Consider the following 21,648-nt stretch of genomic DNA (forward strand, 5'->3'; position numbering starts at 1 on the left):
TTGGCCACTCGTCAGTGCAAGTCTATAATCAACATAAAGTCAATGATTTCCGATAATTGAAAATCGAATTCCTTCAGAGTATCATTTCTCGAACTAGACTGAAGCGAACAACAAACAACAGATTTGTCATCGCCCCATCTGCCTGTGAACGAGGTAACCAACAGCATATCCTCAAGTATGCCCACTAACTATATGTGAATTCATATTGTATGACAAAATATGACCTTTTTTAAAACTCGTTTCCTACAAATCATACAAAAACTCACCAACTCTGCATAGAGAGGTTACTTTTGTGAAAATGAAGATTTATCCTGACCTTTTTTTTGTACAGTGTTCGATTAGAAAATATTCCAGTTGTAATCAATATCTAAATTTATAAAATCTGTACAAGAACTTTTGGCGATATTTCTTTCGTGAATAACCTCTAACCTCTTTGCCTTTTGCATATCTCACATATGATAAATTATATGATATCAAATGAAATCATGAAATTATAAATTCTAAATATTTTTGTCAGTGATGCTTTAGACATTTGAAACCTGAGTGAGAAATAAAATTTTCAGTGTTGACAACTACTACTGAGAATAACCCATATTCTTATCTTGATTGAAATAATTATATCAGTTTACTAAATGTATGTCTTTTTTTTCAGGGTTGGCCATATCCTGAATGTTACCAGAGAAATTGATAATTTCTTTCCCGGTACATTTGATTACCTGAACATTCGAGTGTATGATGACGAACAAACTGATCTCTTAAAGTATTGGGATGATACTTACAAATACATCACAAAAGCCAAAGACAAGGGTTCGAAAGTATTAGTTCACTGCAAAATGGGAATTAGCAGATCTGCATCTGTAGTAATAGCTTATGCAATGAAGGCTTGCAATTGGGATTTTGACACAGCTCTAAAACACGTAAAAGGAAAGCGAACATGTATTAAGCCAAACACTAGTTTCCTTGTACAGTTGGAAACCTATCAGGGTATTTTGGATGCCATGAAAAACAAGGAAAAATTACAGAGATCAAAGTCTGAAACTAACCTCAAATCACCAGGGTCAAATGGAAAAAATGAAAAAGTGTTGGCAAATAGTGAACCTACCCCTATAATTCAGGCATTTTCCAAATCACATAATATCGAAACTACAATGTCAGGACATGACTTACAGCATTTGGGTGTCCGCCCAAAATCTTGGTCTCCAGACAATTTGGCTACTAGAGAAATGGCTAATGTCACAAAGTCCTCGCCTATTTTTATATCCTTGGAAGATATCAGTCAAAAATCTTCCTCCAAGGAGTCTATGAAAGGTTTACAGAATTCCTTGGAATTAAAAACCCCACTTGCCACACACGTATTAATGCCCTGTGATAACGGAGAATCCTACAGTGTCTCTCCAAACCAAATTGTTCACTTACCTGGTCATGATACCACTTCCACTTGGAGTAGTGACAAGAAAAAATTAGTATTAAATCTTGCAACTCAGTTCGAAATGGCAGATCAGCGAAAGACAATTGAAGTGAGTGAAAGTTCCTGTAATGTAGTGCATAGTGAAAAGTATGACAAAAGAGTTGAAGACTTGAAAAAAGACACTTGGGATCCAGGTGAGAAAAAAAGAAGCACATTCTCTCACTGTGACAATTTAAATGATGTCTGTGATTTTGAAATTAATAGTGTAAGTGAAAGTCAGACTGTATGGACCTCCTCAACAACAGTCAAAACAGAAAGTTCTGTTTTACCTAGTTGTAATAGTACAGTTAAAGTTCCTGATTTGTTCCGCACACAAACGGTAGCCCTACGAAAAGACAGTGATCCGTTTTCGAACCAGTTAGACAAATTTTTTGACCGTGAAGAAAAGAAACAGTATAGAATGTCTACCATTCCTGTGATTTCTTCGGCATATGCTCCTGAGCTCTCTATTGACGAAAAATTCAGACGGGATTCTCCATCACGGCAGAGTTCTTGGAGTTCCTATGATTCGGCAGTTGCGTTGGGCTTTCAGAATGAAAACTGTGAATTGTCACGACATAGCTCTTGGGGTTCTGGGGATACTCGAAATTTGCCTAGCAGAAATAGCTCATGGGGTTCTTACGATATGCGGTCTAGAGGTCCGGTTCATTATATGAATGAAAAAGGTGAGAAGCTGTTGCATAACTCGGAAATATCAAACAACACTTCTTGCGGACTATTTCCGTATGAAAAGGAGGATATTCCATTCCATCCAGGAACTGTTAAGAGATCAAAACAAAAAATAGAGGGAGGCTCAACCAAAAATCCCCATACCAGTGATCACTTGATTAATAGTTGTGTCTCTCTAACCAAGACTCCTAGTTCTGAAACTTTGTTTGATTTCATTCCAGAAGCAGTGAATACTGTTGTTATCGAGTCAGTATCAAATAGGGAAAATATCATGTCTAGTGCCATATCAGACAAAATAAACATTCCTTGCGAGGACCGCCAATCTTCCAGCTTTTCAAGGTTATCAATAAGTGCTCCCGAGCAATCTTCAATGGAGTTGATAACACAAGAGGGAACTCTTTCTCGTTCAGCATCAAATGTTTCCTCAGTGAGCAAGTTATCAAAAGAAAATTCAAATTCAGTGATAAGTACAGCACAGTGTTCTTCAGTAAAACAGCACAGAACTTTTTTAGAAAATTTACATAATCTGCAAGACTCACAGTACATGTCGAGAAAAGCTGAGGATATGTTAGACAGTTCAAGTGGTTTAGGCAAAGTACGTAACTTAAAGAAAGAATTTGAGGCAAAGTCAAGCACAAATATGGATCAAATTGAGATTATTGAAAAATCTTGTAAACATAAAGTTAGTAGTTTGCCATCATCACCAATTAGTATACATGTGGTCAAAGAAAAGCAAGAAGAAAGTAAGAGTGTTTCAGATGATGGAAACTTCAAAAACCTCATAGGACTGTTTGAAAACAAAGAAGGCGCTCAGGTAAATCGTAGGCACAAGTATAATACCACTGGTAGGCCTTTCACACCCAATCGCAATACTCGATACTCTTGCATAGAAATGACTGTTGAAAAAAAAAACCGAATTTTACAAACACCCCTTATTTCTAATCTTAATAGGAATGGTTCTCCCGTAGATAAGAACGATGACAAGAGACCTCCGATAGTTCCAGTCGTCAGAAATTCTACACCTGGATTGATGGTAGCAGCTACAGTAATCACAGCTGCCAAAAAGAAACAGCAACAGTATGGAAAAAGTCATCCATTGGCTAGGTTAAATATAAAACCCAGACATAATAATCCTGTCTATAACACTATGTAATGCTCAAATTACAGAAGAGGCTGTGACTGCACTATGTTTTTTATATTGTAATTTTTTCTTTTGTTGAACGTGGATGAGCTTGGAGCTTGATTAGTTCTCGTTTTGTGTATATCGCTAATTTTTCACTATTTATTTTTTTATTTAAACGACTCGAACTCAAATATTATATAATGAATTTATATCACTCTACATTATGTTAAACAATTTGGAACTGTTGTAAAATACACCTTTTAGTGCTTGTATTCCATTGAAACTCAATATTGCTTGTGAGAGCTTTCATGTTTAATAACTGTAAAAAAAAGATTGTTATTTTTTTTCCAACTGATAAACTTAATTGGCATTTTTTTAATAAATTGACTGATTCTTGATTCATAAGTGTAAGGTCAGCCTTTGATGGCCAACACAATAAATCAGTGCACCAAATGATATTGGCAGTAACTTTGCACTAAATCATTTTCTGAAATACAAGCATGAAATGTAAATAACTCTTCACCAAGGCTTTAAGCAGTTATGCTGATGAAAATAGTGCAAACTAAACTTAGGATAAATAGTGTCTGTCTGTGTTGCTTACTGTAAATAGGCAAATGTATTTTTCGAACTTGTTGAATATGAATTTTTATTGAACTTTACAAACTGCTGTAATATTTTCTGTGTGAAAGTGACATCCTTAACAAAATTCATTTTGTTAATGTAATTTACTGCCAAAATATTCAACTGTGGACCATGATAACAATAAGAATGAAAGTTTAGGTTGATGGTTTAGTGATAGTATTGCTCTGATATTCTGAAAAAGTCAGAGACCATAGGGATATCTACAGAAAATATTCTTTGGGGGTATTTCAGAACGAAAGAAAAGTTGATTTGGGTATTTTTAACAATGTGTTTTCTAATTGTTATGCTCAGTAAAACGAGAGCAAATCGTGAGAGTAGTTTTTTAGAAAGAAAATTATTATTCTGTGTTTTCAATTTTCAGTATATCTTACTTAGAAATCATTCACTCATTGGATTTTTTTTACTTTTTTCAACTTATTCTGGAGAAAAAACTATAATTTAAATTTCAAAAACATATTTTGAAAAAAAAAGAATTTGAATGATAGGTGGAGATTGACATTTGAAACAACAATGAACTTTTGGTAGAATACTATGTTCCATGAACCAGTCTCTCATTTTTCATCGGCTTGTTTCATTTAACCACCAAAATATTGGTGGAAATTAAAATTTTTTTTCAATATTATCCATGATAGTATAATAGTAGGTACTATAAATTTTATTCAAGATGCGTCACAACATAGTAGTTTCATCAGTTGAAATGGTGAACTGTGAACCAGTTCAACTGATGAAACTATCATGTGGTGAAACGCGTCATGAATCAAATTTATAATGTGAAAATTGCATAATTATTATCATGGATAGTGTTATTGATTTCCATCAAATTACAGATTAGATTTCAATTTTTTTTTAATAACTTCGATATACAATGTAAAAATAAAATTGTACAACTGATTGATTCCACAATCTGATAACGAATTGCCAACGCAAGATCTATTCCGTAGTCATGCACCATAGTTTATATTTGTCTAAACTATAAACTTCTGGCGTGGAATAAATGTATTGAAATCTAACAGTTTAGTTTTAGTTATATCCTGAAGATGCTTAGTTGATTAAGAAATCACTCTCAAAACGGTATTTAGAAATGCAGTAGAAGCAGTACATCAGGAACAGTCTGAGGAGTACTTTATACTTGAACTGAATTATTAAAAATTTGTTATGATTCAAAACTGTTCATCACATTAATTTTGGTGCAGAGAGATTGGACCAATATACCAACAGATGATTTATTTGAGTCATTTAAGGTGTGTTCCATACTCGTACAAAATTTAAAACAATTTGAGAATGTCCTTATAAATTGGCTGAGTTCACTTTTGGTACCGAGATTATAAACAGCTTGAGGAAGTTATTTATATTCATTTAGGAGTTGTCTATGGGGAGATATATATACTTGAATGAGACTTTGAAAACATCCTTAAAAAATTGAGCCCAGTTTTTTTTGGTACAGACACTGAGAGCTAGTGGAACGATATACCAAGGGATGATTCGTGTATGAGGCATCTAAAGGGTGGTTTATATTCAAAGGAAACTTTCAAAAATTTCTGTTCCACAATGAAAAATATTTAGCCAAGTTCATTTCCGGTATAGATACTCTGAATAGACTAGAAAATATATCTAAAGATAATTTATTCAGGAACCCTCTAAGAAATTGTTGAGTTGTGAAGTTTTCATAATGTAGAGAATTGTTAATTAAGGCGAGATTTAACCTCAGAAGAAATATTGTCTTGGAATTTAGTAATGAAGTTATCTAATTCATTAGTTGTACCATTTTTTTACATTATATATTGAATTTACGAGAAAATTTCAATTTTTATTGGCAGCACTGATACTTTGGTCACTAAGTTGAAACAGACAAAAATTTACCGCTACCTTCATATTGGCGATAAAAGATGAAACTAGAAACTCCGACATAGAATAAATACAAAAACAAGCACTTTTCTCAATCACCAGAAATGCAATACTCTTATTGACCTGCGTTTCACCAACCAAGTTGAAGTCTGTTCGAAATGAAGAAAAATCTACATCTCCTGAAGACTACAAGTTGATTGGTGAAACGCTCATTTAGAAGAGTATTGCATTTCTGGTGATAGGGTAAAGTTTTTGTTTCTGGTATATATTAATATTAGTGGATTCTTGTTTCAAGATTCACCCAGAGAGAAAAGGCATATATTGTTCAGAGAATAACTTCAAAACCAAGGCAGATAAACATCAGGTGTGCCACGTTTCTGCTAGGATTTGTTTTTCTACTTTCTGCCAACGAATAGGAAAAAAATGGAAAGGGTAACTCAATAAAAAAAATTTATAAAAAAAAATATATATATATATATATATATATATATATATATATATATATATATATATATATATATATAAAATACCACATCGACATTGAAAATGAATATTGATACCTAATCAATTTAATTTCTCTGGCAATAATCACAAATTTACAATACCTTCAGCAGCAACTGATTATACAATTCTGAATGTACATTAATCTAACAGTATTTGAACATCAATTCCCAAAATAAAATTTTGAAAGTGACAACCAAACTATTATTCAGTTTATCAAATAAAATTATATTATAAAATAACCAATTTCAATCAGTTTGTGAAAATTTGATTCTTAAATTAATTTCAATTGATTTCTTCCATTTGTTTCTACATCTGAAATGGTCATGTTAGCAATTATATTTGTTTTGATATATATTTTGAAGTATCTTTCCTTCTTTCACCATATTGTGTTCTTCATAGACCATCATATAATTTGGATTGTGAATCGATATATTTACAATTTTGGATCTTATGAAAATTTAGGAGGGGCTATTTTCAGTAATAATTAAAATATTTTTGATTTGAGGTGGCCTTTGATTATGAGGATCTTACCTATATTGAGACCTAATCAAAATGTAATTTTCTACCTTTTTCATTTGAATGCTTCTTTATTACTGTATGAAACTTTTTGTATTTCTCAAAGTTTTCAGAAGTATTGCTTTTGTTGATCCAAGACAGACTAGTTTATAGCTTACTTGGTAAAAACAAATTCAACAAAAAAATTATTTAAATCAATTTGATCATTCGCTAGATATTCGGAATTTTTGAATTTATTACATTCGATACTTTCCAGAAGGTTGAGTTTTAAACTTTTCTTCTAGAAATGAAGGGTTTTTTAACTCATGTCCTTCTGTAATGATGTGAATAGCATTTTTTATTCTGGAAAATGTTTCCATGTTTTTTAGGCATGATTTGAATGTTTTTTCATTTTGCCTATTTAAAGCACGCACGTGTACATATAAACATACATATCTTACAGTAAATTGTGTTAGTAAATTTTTATTATGTTTATGTATTTTGATGATCCTTTATGTAAAAAATCGAAATGCTGTGTGAAATGAATTCAGTAAACCTGAACTAGAAGCTTCAGCAAGAGAGTATTTGCTATCACTATTCAAGAGCACAAAAGGGTTTTTTAAGTTATAAGCATAGACAAATACCATTCATTTTTGTTGGTTTAGCAAATTCAAATTGTTATTTGGAAGTAATTCTTCAGTACCGCTTGAAAAACACGAAGCTTCAGTAAATTTTAGAACTATATAGTCGGACTTCGTTTTTTTGATAAAAGCAAAAATTCTGGAAGGTCACATTGAATTTGAAATTTTATGTGTCTTGGTATTCTGATACCCAAGAAAGAAGGTAAGATCAACATTAATTTGAAAATTTTAATAATATTATTAATCAAATTAAAAATAATATCAGTATTAGTTATAAAAAAATATCACTATTTGGATAAGAAAATAAATATCACTTTCACAATGTGAATAGCATTTTGATACCCAATAAGTGTCTTTTTAAACTACTTACAATTCAACAACAGTAGGAACTTTAGGTTTTTTGATTATTGCTACATATAAATGACTGAAATATTTTCAAAGTAACTTCAATGGTTTTATCTGGTTTAAAGGGACGTTTTAATACATAACAATCATTCATTCTATGATATGTTATAGTGCTGCAAAATATGATTGGTACCTTTGAAAAGATTTTAAGCTTTGTAATAATGTTTATTCGGGATAATTGTCTGATACTGATAACTGTTGCCAACAAAAAGTTTGAAGTTATACGAAAATGTGATTGAGTTAAATTCAAATTGATTGCCTCTTTCCTTTCTTTTGAAGATTCCCACATTTTTTTTGTATAAAGTTGAAGAAGTAGAAAAACCTTTCTTTCCCAAAGAGTGATTGAGTTTTTCTGCATTCTAATAGAAATCCAATAGAGTATAGCCAGCCATTGAAATTCAAAAAAAATACTTGTTTGATTTCATAGTTTTACTTTTTTTATACTAACATATCTTTTATTCAAATTTATATTTTTATAAATTCTGTCAAAAATGTTCTGCTTTGGAGAATCCTATCTATTAGTTCTATTAGTAAAACTAGTGAATATTCAGTGTATCTCTGTCCTCTATTTCTTAATACATAAGTAAAAATATATGAATACACTGAGTTTCGTTGGTTTTACCAATGAAAAATGCTACAAGTTTGATATTTGGTGAAAAAGAAATATATACCCACAAAATAAAATGAGAGGAACTGCTTATATGTGTGTATGTAGGTATAAGAACTTGAGAACTGTTCTGATAAAACTCATATTTCATTAAGATCTATCGATACCCATGACTTCTACAGCCTAATTGGAATAGTTGTGTGTTTTTTGAAAATGGACTTCAGTGAGTAGATGTAAAGTTTCCTTTGCTATAGACATGACATTATCTGGAACATAAGTAGTTCATAAGTGAAAGCCTATTTGAACCCCGCTGTCTTGATTTCAGAACTTTGATCTAAGAAACTGTGTTGCCATACAATTTTTGCTCTTATTGTTAACATAAATCTCAAAAATGTAAACCGGATTGGATTCCTTTCATTGTTGTTTAATGAATTTCATCTTTTGAATATATTTTACCATAAAAAATAGACATTCAATTATCTGAACATATGTATGGCTGAGATCAAAGTGAAATTGTCTAAATAGATCTTAATATGAATTGCGGAATGATAACACTTTCATCAATTAAGTTTTAGTTTTTTTAATGGATTTTCACAGCTTCTCTGATTTTCTCCTGATTCTGGGATTTCCACTTGATTTTTTGAAGAATGATGTTATATTAACATGATGTTCTTTTTGCTTTTGTGTGTATTTGTGTGATACTTTTTTTTGTACAATCGATGTAAAATATAATGTATCGCTTCAACAGATGTTCTCGAAAGGAAAAGTATAAAGCGATTGTTTAATGATATATTTTGTTTTCTTTTTCCCGTACTGTAAATATCATCATACAAGGGTTATGTAAATATCAGCTGGTAAATTCCACTTGGTATAGTTTTTTAGTTGACACGAATGCAATCTTTGGTACTAGAGATGCATCACTTTTTATTCTTACTTGCTCTCTTTCCTTCTCCTTTTCTTTCTTTTTTGGTTGTCCAATATCAATACAATATATTGCTCCTGGCAAAAAATTGATGCAGGCAGCTGTCTGGAAAAAACAGTAGTATCAGTATGCAGCCTGAATGTTTTTTCTGAGTAATATACTCGTATTGTGAGTGTTTTGTTGACACTAATCTTACTACAAAACAATGAAGGTAGGTGCCTGGACAATTTTTTTTTCATCTATGAATATTATATGATATCCACTCTAGAACTAGGTTTGTCTAATCTTAATGGCCAATTATTAACTTTCTCAAAGGATTTCCAAGTCACTACATGCTACTAGCAGATCAAGATCTTCAGATGATGTGGTGCTGCAGGTTTTTCCGGGTTTTCCTGCAGCTGAAAAAGCAAATGCGCCACTGGAATCAATGAAGTCGCCCCGGAGCGCCAAATAATTTTTATTGTTGTTTTTATTTTGATCGTTGTTTTATAATTTCACAAATAAAAATTTTCGAGCTATAAAGTTACACTTATGATAAAATTGACACATTTCTAAATTATTTAAGTAAGGAAAATTGGGTGGAAATATATGATTCTTCATCGGCCCAAGATAAATACATTAATTTTCATAACACATTTTTATATTATCGCGATATTTCTTTTTCAGTACTCCATAGTAATAACAAATATAAAATAAAGAATTGGATCACAGATGAAGTAATAACAGCTGAAAATAATCTTCTTTTTCTTCATACATTCTCTAAACAACATCCAACAATGTAAAATTAAAAAAATTACACAGATTTCAAAAAAGCATACAGAATCTTAATATCTGCCAAAAAAACTTTCAATGAGAAATCATTACAAGAATCAGGAGATTATTAAAAAGGTATGGCAAATTATAAATCGTGAAACAGGAAGGAAAAAAAGATAGTTCAGCCTACTGACTTATCAGTAGATGACCAAATGATCATTTTGTAAATAATGTGACAAGAGCTGTTCAAGAGTTGAACAAAACTTATATTAGTGCCGAATCTTTATTGGATAATTTGAAAAGGAATTTCATCAATTCTACCATTCATACCAACTACACCTGATCATAGAGTACTCATTATAGGACTCAAGAATAAAAATACTGAAGAGATATAAATATGGAATATCTACGTTTATTTTTTTAAATGTGCGAATTTTGTAATGGATCCATTATGTAATATAATAAACAGTTGTCTAGAACAAGGCAAATTTCCTTCGGAATTGAAAATTGCAAAGGTATTACCCACTTATAAAAAAAGAGATCCATCTATAACAAATATCCATACTGTATAATGACAATATCCTATCTAGATACTCACAGTATACTTGTAGCAGAACCATATCGCTTTAGGAGAGGAGTATCGACTGCCAATGCCATAACGTCTCTTACCAAATTTACTGAAGAAAGTTTTGAGGAAAACAAACACTGTCTGTGTATATTCACGGACCTTACATGTGCCTTCAATTCAATCAATCATTCAACTTTGTTAAACAAAATGAGCTACTATGGCATTCGTGAGACATGTCTACAAATGTTCACTTCGAATTCGACTAACCGAACACAGGGAGTGGAGTGCAAAAATATAAAAAGTCAATTCCTACAAATTGAAAGGGGAGTACTTCAAGGTTCAATCTTGGGACCTCTGCTGTTCCTCATTTATATTAATGACCTATTCCATAATATAGCTGCACATAACAGATTATCTGTACTATTCGCAGACGACGCTAAATTTACAGTCAGTATAGAAAGGGATGAAGATCTCAAAATAGCCCAGGATGATGTTAGACAACAACACACATGGTTCGCCAGCAATGAATTCATACTGAACGAGAGTAAAATTGTATGCCTGAAATTTGATTGTATAGGCCAAATAATTCTGCTAATCAAGAAGAAATGTATGCAAATGTGAAATTCTAGGTGTACAAAATGACAGTCACCTCCAAAGTTCCCAACATGTGCATTTTTGTGTACTAAACTCTCCAGGGCTGGTTTTGCTATTAAAAAAAAATCGAGACCTTGTAAATCAAACAACAACGCTATCTTCTTATTACTTACTCCCTATTTCATTCTCACTTTCAGTATGGAACTTTATCTTAGAGTAATGCAGCTCAGACACATAGTTAAATTACTAATTTTACAAAAGTCTGCCATGAGATGTATTACAAAGTCAAATTGGGAGGCTATTTGTAGACCTTTATTTCCGGTTCTAGGCTCTAGGAATAATGACTGTTCAAGCCGCAAACTAATATACAGGATACTTATGATGCACTGTTTGGAACCTTTGATGTAGTAATGAATATTACTGGAGTTTTTCCCAACATCAAATCGTTATTTTTAACACCTCGACACGTGTTTCCGATCACCAAGTGATTATTCTCAAAGAGGAAGATAAAACTAGAAACTAATGACAAGCTAACGCTATTTATGCTATATAGATATCCCATATATGGGATATCTGTATACAGGTAAACCATCCAGGTGTACCACCCATACAGGTATACCAACCTAAATTAATTTTACAATCTTGCCTTATCTATTATTTTACAATATATATTCAACTGTTAGAGCTGTATGTAAAACAATTTTCAGCTATATAAAAATTAATTTCACAATATTGCCTATCTAAATTTATTTTTGCCTTATGTAGTAATCAGTAAACTCAACAATATTATTTTAACAAGCTATATAGTATTCTCTTTGGTATAGGTCCGTCATCGGTATTCATAATATTATTGTGTTATTTCTACACTCTCATAGGTATCTAGTTGCCTGTTGTTGTTAACTTGTCTAACTAATCTTAATGAACTGCAGTTTATGGAATGGTTTTGCTGCAAAATGTGATGGGCGACTGCTGATTTTTCAGGTCTTCCATATTTTAAGTGTGCTATTTGTTCCTTATATCTTACTTTAATAGATCTTTTTGTCTGTCCATAATATTTTGCATCGCAGTCCTTACATTCAATTTCGTAATTGAAATTGAATTACATTACGGAATCGGACTGGACTCGAACCGGTATCTAACGTACCAGTGATTATATGAAAATAACTCTCTAACCAACTGTTTAAATTGATTAATATACTGAATTTATAATGATTCAATGGCTTGTACTTGATTTGGAAGATACGTCCCAACCAAAAATTCATAAAGTATCACTTTTGGCAATTTTATAATTGATCAATGGAAACTCTTTTCTCACCAATGAGATGCAACGTTAAAGAAGTTCACCTATCTGAAAACAAGATTTAGACAGTATATGTTTTTATCCTTCCGAAATATTATATTCACTTATGCAGTCACAACTGAATTATGGAAAATAAGCATGGAATGAGGCTAATGAAAATTGATTGAAAATTTAGATGTCTGTACCCAATCAAGTTGAATCATTTTGATGGTTATTGAAATACCTGCTAGACAACATTTTTCATAAGAGAACTCAGAATTGTATCATATCATCTCAAGGTATAAGAGAAGCTGGAAAATCTAAAACAGCAATGTTATCAAACAGTTGATAATATTGAATTAAACAATTGAAAGTAACCAAACAATTGAATGCCAGATTTGTTTGAAGGTGATTGACAATGTTTCATGATGAATTTCACTAGTTCGGACTTCCATTGTCTAATATATAAAATGATTTGAAATCCCTGAGATACCTAAAAGAGAAGAATTAAAAAATGAATAGCTGAAAATGAAAATTATATTGGGCAAAAACCTGAAATGAAATAACAGTGAAATAAAATACAAGTAAAAATAGAACAATTGAACAAAAATTAAATAAAAATAAAGAAATGAAAAAAGAAAATAAAAATACAAAGTTAAGCCACGTTAGTTCACGACGTTTCGATTGTTGGTATCTACAATCATCTTCGGGTGATGACTGGACTGATTCCTCCGAGAGATGACTATTTATGGGTCGTTCGAGTACTTTCACTTATCCACGCTTTCCATTTTCCGCTTCACTGGTTCAGTGGGAGATGACCGTTTGGCAGGAGTTGGCCATTTTTCGCTTGATGATGGGTTTCCATACGTTGCGTATCTCTATGCTAGCTTGGCTGAATACGTTGTTGGACAACATGTATGCGGCTTCCTTGAATTTTCTCCTAAACCAATGTTTCTCTCTGTGTATGATCTCAGCTTGGGACTACTCGATCTTGTGTTGATGGGTCCAAACATGGTCTGCTATTCCTGATTTGCTGGCACAAGATGAGGGACTGCGAATGGGATCGTCACTTTCACCAGTAATAGCCAACATATATATGGAGTGGTTTGAAACTCTGGCCATTGAAGAAGCCCACAAGAAACCTCGAGTCTGGTTGAGATATGTTGACGACACCTTCATAATATGGAACCATGGGAATACTGAACTAGACGCCTTCCTGAGACACATTAAACAGCGTGAGAACTTCCACCACTTTCACAATGGAGAAGGAAATCCACAAAGAATTGCCATTCTAAGACATTTTGGTGAAGAGGACCGACACTAAGTGGGAAACATCTGTATACCGAAAACCCACTCACACGGGACAGTATCTGAACCACGAATCCAACCACCATCAATCGACTAAAAGAGGCGAATCATCAAGACTCTATTGGACCGTGCTTTCGGGCTCTGTAATACAAAGGAAGGCCGCGAGAAGGAACTAGACATCATCAAAAATGATCTTCAACGGAATGGCTACTCCAAAGCGATGGTAGAAAAGACTTTGGCTAAAAGACAGCAGGAGCCCCGCAAGGAAGAGAACCCGTCACAACCAGTGCTTGCACTTCCCTACATCAGGGGATTATCGGAGAGGATAAGAAGAATTGGTTCCAAGTACAACATTAGAACCTGCTTCAGATCCGGTAACACTATCCGTAGCAGCCTCACGAAAACCAGGCCATCAAACGCGGACTACGATTCCAAGAATTGTATTTACCGGATACTCTGTGAGTGCGGAAAATCCTATATTGGTGAAACTAAGAGGCCATTGAATGTTCGCATTGCCGAGCACAAGAAACACACACAGCGAGGGGAAACCAGCAAATCAGAAATAGCAGACCATGTTTAGACCCATCAACACAACATCGAGTGGTCCCAAGCTGAGATCATACACAAAGAGGAACATTGGTTTAGGAGAAAATTCAAGAAAGCCGCATACATGTTGTCCAACAACGTATTCATCAAGCGAAAAATGGCCAACTCCCGCAAAACGGTCATCTCCCGCTAAACCAGTGAAGCGGAAAATGGAAAGCGGGGATAAGTGAAAGTACTCGAACGACCCATAAATAGTCATCTCTCGGAGGAATCAGTCTAGTCATCACACGAAGACGATTGTAGATACCAACAATCGAAACGTCGTGAACTAACGTGGCTTGGAATCTCTTAACTTTGTATTTTTATTTTATTTTTTCATTCCTTCATTTTTATTTAATTTTTGTTCAATTGTTCTATTTTTACTTGTATTTTATCTAGGTATCTCAGGGATTTCAAATCATTTTATATATTAGACTATTAGACAATGGAAGTCCGAACTAGTGAAATTCATGAATGCCAGATATTGGGTAAGAAATAGTTTTATTTGAAAATGTTCTTACTTGGAGAGTAAAGATCTAAACTAGTTAGTTCATCAAAGAATTAAAAAAGCTCAACAGAAAACGCTAAAATTGCGATATAGACACAAATGAAGTTTCCTTCAAACATTTAGATTGGAAACGGTTATTTCTGAAAGTAAACAATGGATGGAATTCATTTACAATAAATATGAGGAGATGAGAACGAGAAATGAAATTTTAGAATAACTGAAATATATAATGAAAGTAAGGGAAGAAGTAAAAGCAGAAATTGAAAATTAGAAAATAGAATTGAAGGAAATGTATAAAAAAGTATCAACAATAATGATGAGAAAGAGTTAAGGAACAATATAGAAGGAGAAGAAAACTACAGAATCCATTGATTTATCCAGTTATGTATTTTGAAGAAGAAACAACCAGAATCAAATATTATCTTGGGAAAGCGGTAGCTATTACGCTCATTTTCAAATATGTATGGTGGCAGAATGGTAAAGTTTTAGTTTAAAAATCAGGTTTGGAAAAAGCAATAATCATCAGTGAGGAATCAGATATTCCAGATCATTTTATACGATTGATTTTTGTAAAAAAAATTATGGATCCCTATATTGGAAAAAAATGTAATTAATACCCAGGTAGTTACTAGTGTTGAGAAATATTTATAGGTATGTTTCAAGAATTCGAATGAATTTATCATTTTGAATAACAAATAAGTTCAAATTGATAGGGATATATTTTTTTGGAGAGATTAGTTTTTGGGAAAAAGTTTTGGTGGCTTTCTACTTCTCCATTCATCTCCATTGCAGTTACTTTCAGATATACACTGAGTAATTGAATATACATGTCAAAGTACCCAATTGTTTCGAGGGGGTTTTTATTTCAGTTTGTATATGAGAGTAGGTTCTATGCATAATCTACACTTATTTGTAAAGAGTTAATTTTGAACTAGATTGCTTTCTTTCTTCCTACAGAAGTTTTTCAAATTTTTTGTATAAAGATGGAGAAGTAGAAAGGCAAAAAAATTCTAAATATATCTAATAATTTTGATGAATATAATTTATGTGTTATTCAGTTTTGATTTGATCCTTTCTTCGAAAACTTGTAAAATCCCTAATTCAAATCAATTTAAAAAAATTTAATAAGTTGTATATTATGAGAGAAATAATGACCTAAACAATGGAATTGTTATATGTGAATTACATTTTTTTTCTCAATATATATTTAAGTATTGGAAAATTGATAATAATGAGAATAATAAATTTAGTAATCACAAGAAATGCATCTTAGTTATTAAAACTTATTATTTTAATTATGAATTGAAAGTTATTCATGTGAAAATATTTATGTGTCCAAATCATTTAATGTAATTACGATATATAAACCTTTAGCTAATTCTACCAAAATATTCAAATCTATTCTTGAAAAATTTCTCTCTACTTTTACCGATTAAAATGTCATTATAAGCGGTACGAGTAATAATATTATTTTTCTTATAAAGTAGGTATGAAATATATGAGAACAACTTCACATATATATTATAAAGAAATAGATAACTTTTATAAATAAGGTACATATAAAAAATGTTGTCTTAAAATAAGTGGAAATCTATCAAAAAATATTTTTGATGAACACCACAACAAACAACTACTAATTGATGATGGAAAATAACCTGTCGACTCCTTCATGCAGATAAAACTTTAACAGAATTGAATGTCGATTAATTCAAAAAACTTCAGAAATCAATAAAATTACAAATATTATGTATTGTTTTTTCATCGAAAAAACTAATTAGATTAGAATCATGGATATTATTTTATGTTTGAGAACAAACAAATCACTGGTTGTCATGATGTTATAACTTTTGAGTTATTGAAAACAATTAGTATAGTGAAAGTACAATCACGTATGCATTCAATGAATCTAATAACTCATTTAACTCATGTTAGATGAGTCATTTCACTCCATGAATTCGTTAATAATTATCAAATCCTTACAACAAATACATCAACTTCGTAAGGTAGGAATATTTATTCACTTATATTTTACTTTGAATTCACTACTTTGGAGAAATATTGTGAATAAATAAGTATTATTATTATTACTGTTATTACTATTATTGTTATTACTACTACTTTAGGAGTCTAACATATAAGATTTGTTGCCAAAAAACAGAAATACTCATATCATTTTCGTCATGATTGAAAAATGGAAAAAAACTAATATTTGAAAATTATATGATGTAATGCTAAATCATATTCAGACAAATCCTTTTGTTCCTATAAAAATAAAGTAAAAGAACAGTTAAAAATAATTCATAGATATTTCTTCTTCAATGCGATAAATCGATGATGTATCGAACAGATAGTTTATGCCTATATCATATAAATATTTTATGTTTCTGAAATGGTGTGTTTTATTGAAATATTTATCTTAACAAGTTCAACTTCATAAAGATTATTCATGCAAATTAATATTACTATAAAAATAGTTTTATTTATCAATACACTATTATTATTATTGAATTTTACTTGTTCTTTCATAGATTTCAAATCATATCAGAATCATATTAAACAATGAAAGTCCGAATTAGTGAATTTCACCATGAAACATTGTCAACCACTTTCTAATAAACATAATTTTTTTAACCGTAGTTTGCGCTGGTCAGGCCCTATCCCCCGAAGCCAAGATACATTCGGGAAGACACGCCAGCATTATCAACCAACGACCACTCCCCACACCGTGGGGTAAGTGATCATTATGTCCGAGAATCATGTGCTCTGAGCAAGCGCAATGAGCCAAGAATGACAGCCTTCTGCATATGTCTGGCTAAGATTTCTGCCTTGTTGTGGCAAGACGCTATGATTTTAAGATTCGAGAGTAGAGAGGGCATTGACAGAGTGGTCTGGATAGAGTCTGCGAAGTTGGAAGAGAAAATCTCGATATTTAATCCGTTTTTCCTCCTCTTTTTGGCCGATATTCGTCTCGCCAGGAGCTGAAAATTCAATATCCCCAGGAACATAGGGCAACACCGGTGTTTCGTCAATACCGTAAGTGTCGTAAATGGTAATAAGGCCGCGTTATGTCGATGGATATAGGCCAAGACCGCCAAGACCGCCAGTTTCCGACTTCAACCCACTCGACCTGAGGAAAGCGACAGTCAGGCGCTTTGATAAGCCATGGTTTTCAATGTTATTGAAGAAGCCCCCATGCATTGGCTTATCCTTGTGTTTGCGCAGAAGTGATATATGTGGCTTTTATATGAGCTTTTTGTTGAACGGGTTCCAACTCGGTAACAGAGTTGTGGTCACCTCGTTCAGTGTCGAAAACCAAAAGAGAAATGCTCCAATTCCTTCTCTCTCATGGTCACGGAACATGCAGAGAAGGGGGATCCGAACTCCTGACGACTTTACAGGCTATATTCATTACCATTCTATCATGTAGACACTCCAAACTCAAAAGTCCACGGCCTCTCTGTTGTCGGGGGAAGTACAACCGTGGAACGGACGAGTAGAGTAAGATTGGAACGGCAAACATATTTGTTGCAGCAACTTTGTTTTTCCCCGACAGTTCCGATATCCAGATCTGTCGAAGTTTGTGCTGATACTTGCCGCGGAGAGAGTTCTTCACTGCCGTTACCTCTTGTGAGTGGCGTTGTTCCACCCCGAGGTGAGAATACGCCTCTCCGGCATCCAAATAGTGCACATCCTCTCCGTAATCCCCGTATCGTCCTCTTTTGACATGGACCATTGCACATTTGTCTATCCCGAATTTCATGCCAACAGCATGCGTGTACTCTTCCAGCATCCTCAAGGACTGATGGAGATCCTTCTCTCCAGAGACATAAAGTTTAAGATCATCCATATAAAACAAATGGGTGACCTTGTGCCTCGGTTTCCGGGGGTGCGACAGTTATACCCTCGAGTATTTCTGAGCACAACGGATAATGGCAATAGTGAGATGCAGAAGAGAAGGGCACTGAAGGAATCGCCCTGAAATACACCCCTTCTGAAAGTGACCCACCCTGTTTGTACTCTGGATGTTATGGTGAAGCCAGTTCGCCAAAGTGAAATCAGTTGTTCAATGCATTTCACTATTTTGTCGGGTAACGCAAGGCATCTGAGCAAATTCAAGATATGATCATGCGATATTGTATCAAATGCCTCACGGTAATCGATCCAGGCCATAGAGAGGTTACGTTTATATTGTATTGAGGCCTGCCTTACACATCTGTCGATGAGCAGGTTCTCTTTACATCCAGCGACTCCTCTCTTCGACCCTCTCTGCTCATATATCCGTTCAAACACTCGGTCAACTGTGGATGAGATGGTCGTGTGCATGAGATGCTTGTAAACAACTTATAACACGAATTCAAGCATGTTATCGGTCTGTAATTCTTAGGAATCAACAAATCGCTTTTAGGGATGAGAACGGTTCACTTCCCGACAAATCAGTCCGGATTCGGCTGCTCTCCGTCCAGCCATGAGTTGAAAACTCTGGTCGGATGGCGGTGGGTGCTTGTTATTATCATTATTATTATTATTAATACACATACATTTTTCTGTTTCCCAATAGAAATAACTTTCTTTTGAATGTACCTATCTACTAAAAAAGTTTATGTTGTTTTTGTTTCTGTTATCAATACAAATACAAGGCGATTTCTAGCACTGATGTATTCAAAACGTATTCGTCTGTTATTCATATACATTCGTTCTAGCGTTGAAAGGAAAACGTCAAATCAACTATGATTTGAAACTAGCGTGAGGTTAGTTTGAAACGTAATTTGACGTTACGTTATGTCAGTTGTCAGTTTCTGCCTTATTTTGATCGTTATAGTTTATGAAATGATGAAAGCTTTGTAAAAACGTTGTGAGAATGTTCAAAATAAAGCTGGGAAATTATTACTTGCACAAATCCGATTCTAATTGAAGTTAGAGAAAATTGAAGTTTGTTCTTATTATTGATTTTGACATCTGACACAAATTGAATCATTCCATTCTGGCGACGTCACTATGAATCGTTTTTGAATACACGGTCGAATACCATTAAACGCCAGAAAACACCTTCAATTCAAGTTTATCTTCGTAAAAAAAATTAGTTTATATATAAAAATACTTATAGGGATGTATTTAAATTTGATATTCTGTATATTATAAATAAACTCATTGAAATTATTATTATTAATCAGAAAGTTATTCTGCCAATAACACAGCCAACGATGAAAAAACTTTTTTTACTTTAAACACCTTATTATTCTGTTTTTTAGGGTGCTAAATCCAAATATGACACTTATTAAGACGTATCACCTACCATTTTTTCACATTTGCACATCAATATATTAAATTTTTTGATTTATTATAGAATGTAACAGCTTTTATATACTACAAATAAAATTACATTGTTTTCTTCACAGCTGTTTTATTTACTGCCAACCTAACCTTACTCTCTAGTTTCCAGTACATGTGCTCATTAAAATGTCTAATCGCGGTTGTAAGAACTCTGCTGACAGTTTTTGTTATATTTGTTGTGAGTTTATTATAAAACATCAAAGAATTCTTACATACTTTGTGAAAAAGGTTTATTTCCCATATTTCGGAATTAAACTTGGTGATCAGGAAAAATCTTGGGCCTCGCATAAGGTATGTTATGTTTGTTATTAGAATATGAAAGTGGTCAAAAAAGGAGAAAAAAAGTCTTTAAGTACCTGTTCCTATGGTATATGGAGGAAACCTAGAAACCACACTGATGATTGCTACTTTTGTAGTATTGATATTACTGGCCATAACTCGAAAAACAAGAAGGTAATAAGCTACCCTAACCTAATTTCCGCCATCGTAAGGCAAATATAGAGCCTAAACGGTTTACTCAGATTGAGCTTAACTACTTAGTTAGAGATCTTGCGTTAACAAAAGAAAAAGCTGAATTGCTTGGTTCTAGACTAAAAGAAAAGAACTTGTTGGCAGTTGGAACTAACATATATGTGAATAGGAAGAGAGCAGCAGTTTTCGAAATTTTTTGAACAAGGTGATTTAGTGTACTGCTCAGACATTCCAGGTCTGATCAAAGAGTTTGGTGTTGAATACAAAAAAGAAGACTGGAGGCTGTTTATCAATTCTTCCAAAACTAGTTTAAAAACTGTTTTATTACATACTAGTAACACTTATGTATCTATACCTGTTGGCCATTCTGTTGAAAAAAATTGGTTATTTGGGCCATGGTTGTATGATATGTGGTGACTTGAAAGTAACATGCATGCTTCTTGGTCAGCAAGGTCAGCAAATTTCCATGTTTTTTGTGTGAATGGGACAGTAGAGCAAGGTATCAACATTGGTGTAGAAAGAACTTGCTTGTGAGGGAGTCTTTAAAACCCGGCGAGAAGAACATTGTCCGCAAAAACCTTGTAGATCCTAGAAACATTCTCTTACCACCTCTACATATAAAGTTAGGCCTCATGAAACAGTTTGTAAATATGGACCTTGTTTCAAGTATCTCTCTCAGAAATTTCCAAACCTTTCAGATGATAAACTTAAAGAAGGCGACATTCGAAAAATGATGTTCGACGTAAACTTTGAAACCTCAATGTCCATACAAGAGAAAGAAGCATGGGTATTATTCAAGCAAATTGTTACAAAATTCTTAGGAAATGCAAAAGACCCAGAATATCGTACCATTGTAGCTGATATGTTAAAGAATTTTAAGAAACTAGGATGTTTGATGAGCCACTTCTTGAACAGTCATCTTCCCGGAAA

General features: G+C 33.0%; 2 protein-coding genes across 10 annotated transcripts in view; one reads left to right on the plus strand and one right to left on the minus strand.

Moving 5' to 3' along the window:
* LOC111512666 (Protein phosphatase Slingshot) overlaps nucleotides 1-9,189 on the plus strand; it is a 389,035-nt gene extending 379,846 nt beyond the window's left edge. For all 9 annotated transcript variants that reach the window (XM_074175278.1, XM_074175275.1, XM_074175279.1 and 6 more), the window contains one exon: nucleotides 653-9,189. In XM_074175278.1, the coding sequence (XP_074031379.1) occupies nucleotides 653-3,290 (2,638 nt within the window). In that variant the 3' untranslated portion in view covers nucleotides 3,291-9,189. The remainder of the gene's footprint in view (nucleotides 1-652) is intronic.
* LOC111512667 (uncharacterized) overlaps nucleotides 9,175-21,648 on the minus strand; it is a 48,685-nt gene continuing 36,211 nt past the window's right edge. Inside the window, exon 8 of the mRNA XM_074175442.1 lies at nucleotides 9,175-9,426. Coding sequence (XP_074031543.1) covers nucleotides 9,247-9,426 — 180 coding nt within the window. The 3' untranslated portion in view covers nucleotides 9,175-9,246. The remainder of the gene's footprint in view (nucleotides 9,427-21,648) is intronic.

Source organism: Leptinotarsa decemlineata, unplaced genomic scaffold, assembly GCF_025532065.1.
Source record: "Leptinotarsa decemlineata unplaced genomic scaffold, Ldec_3_MD MMD2_tig00001019_RagTag_RagTag, whole genome shotgun sequence".
Taxonomy (NCBI): domain Eukaryota; kingdom Metazoa; phylum Arthropoda; class Insecta; order Coleoptera; family Chrysomelidae; genus Leptinotarsa; species Leptinotarsa decemlineata.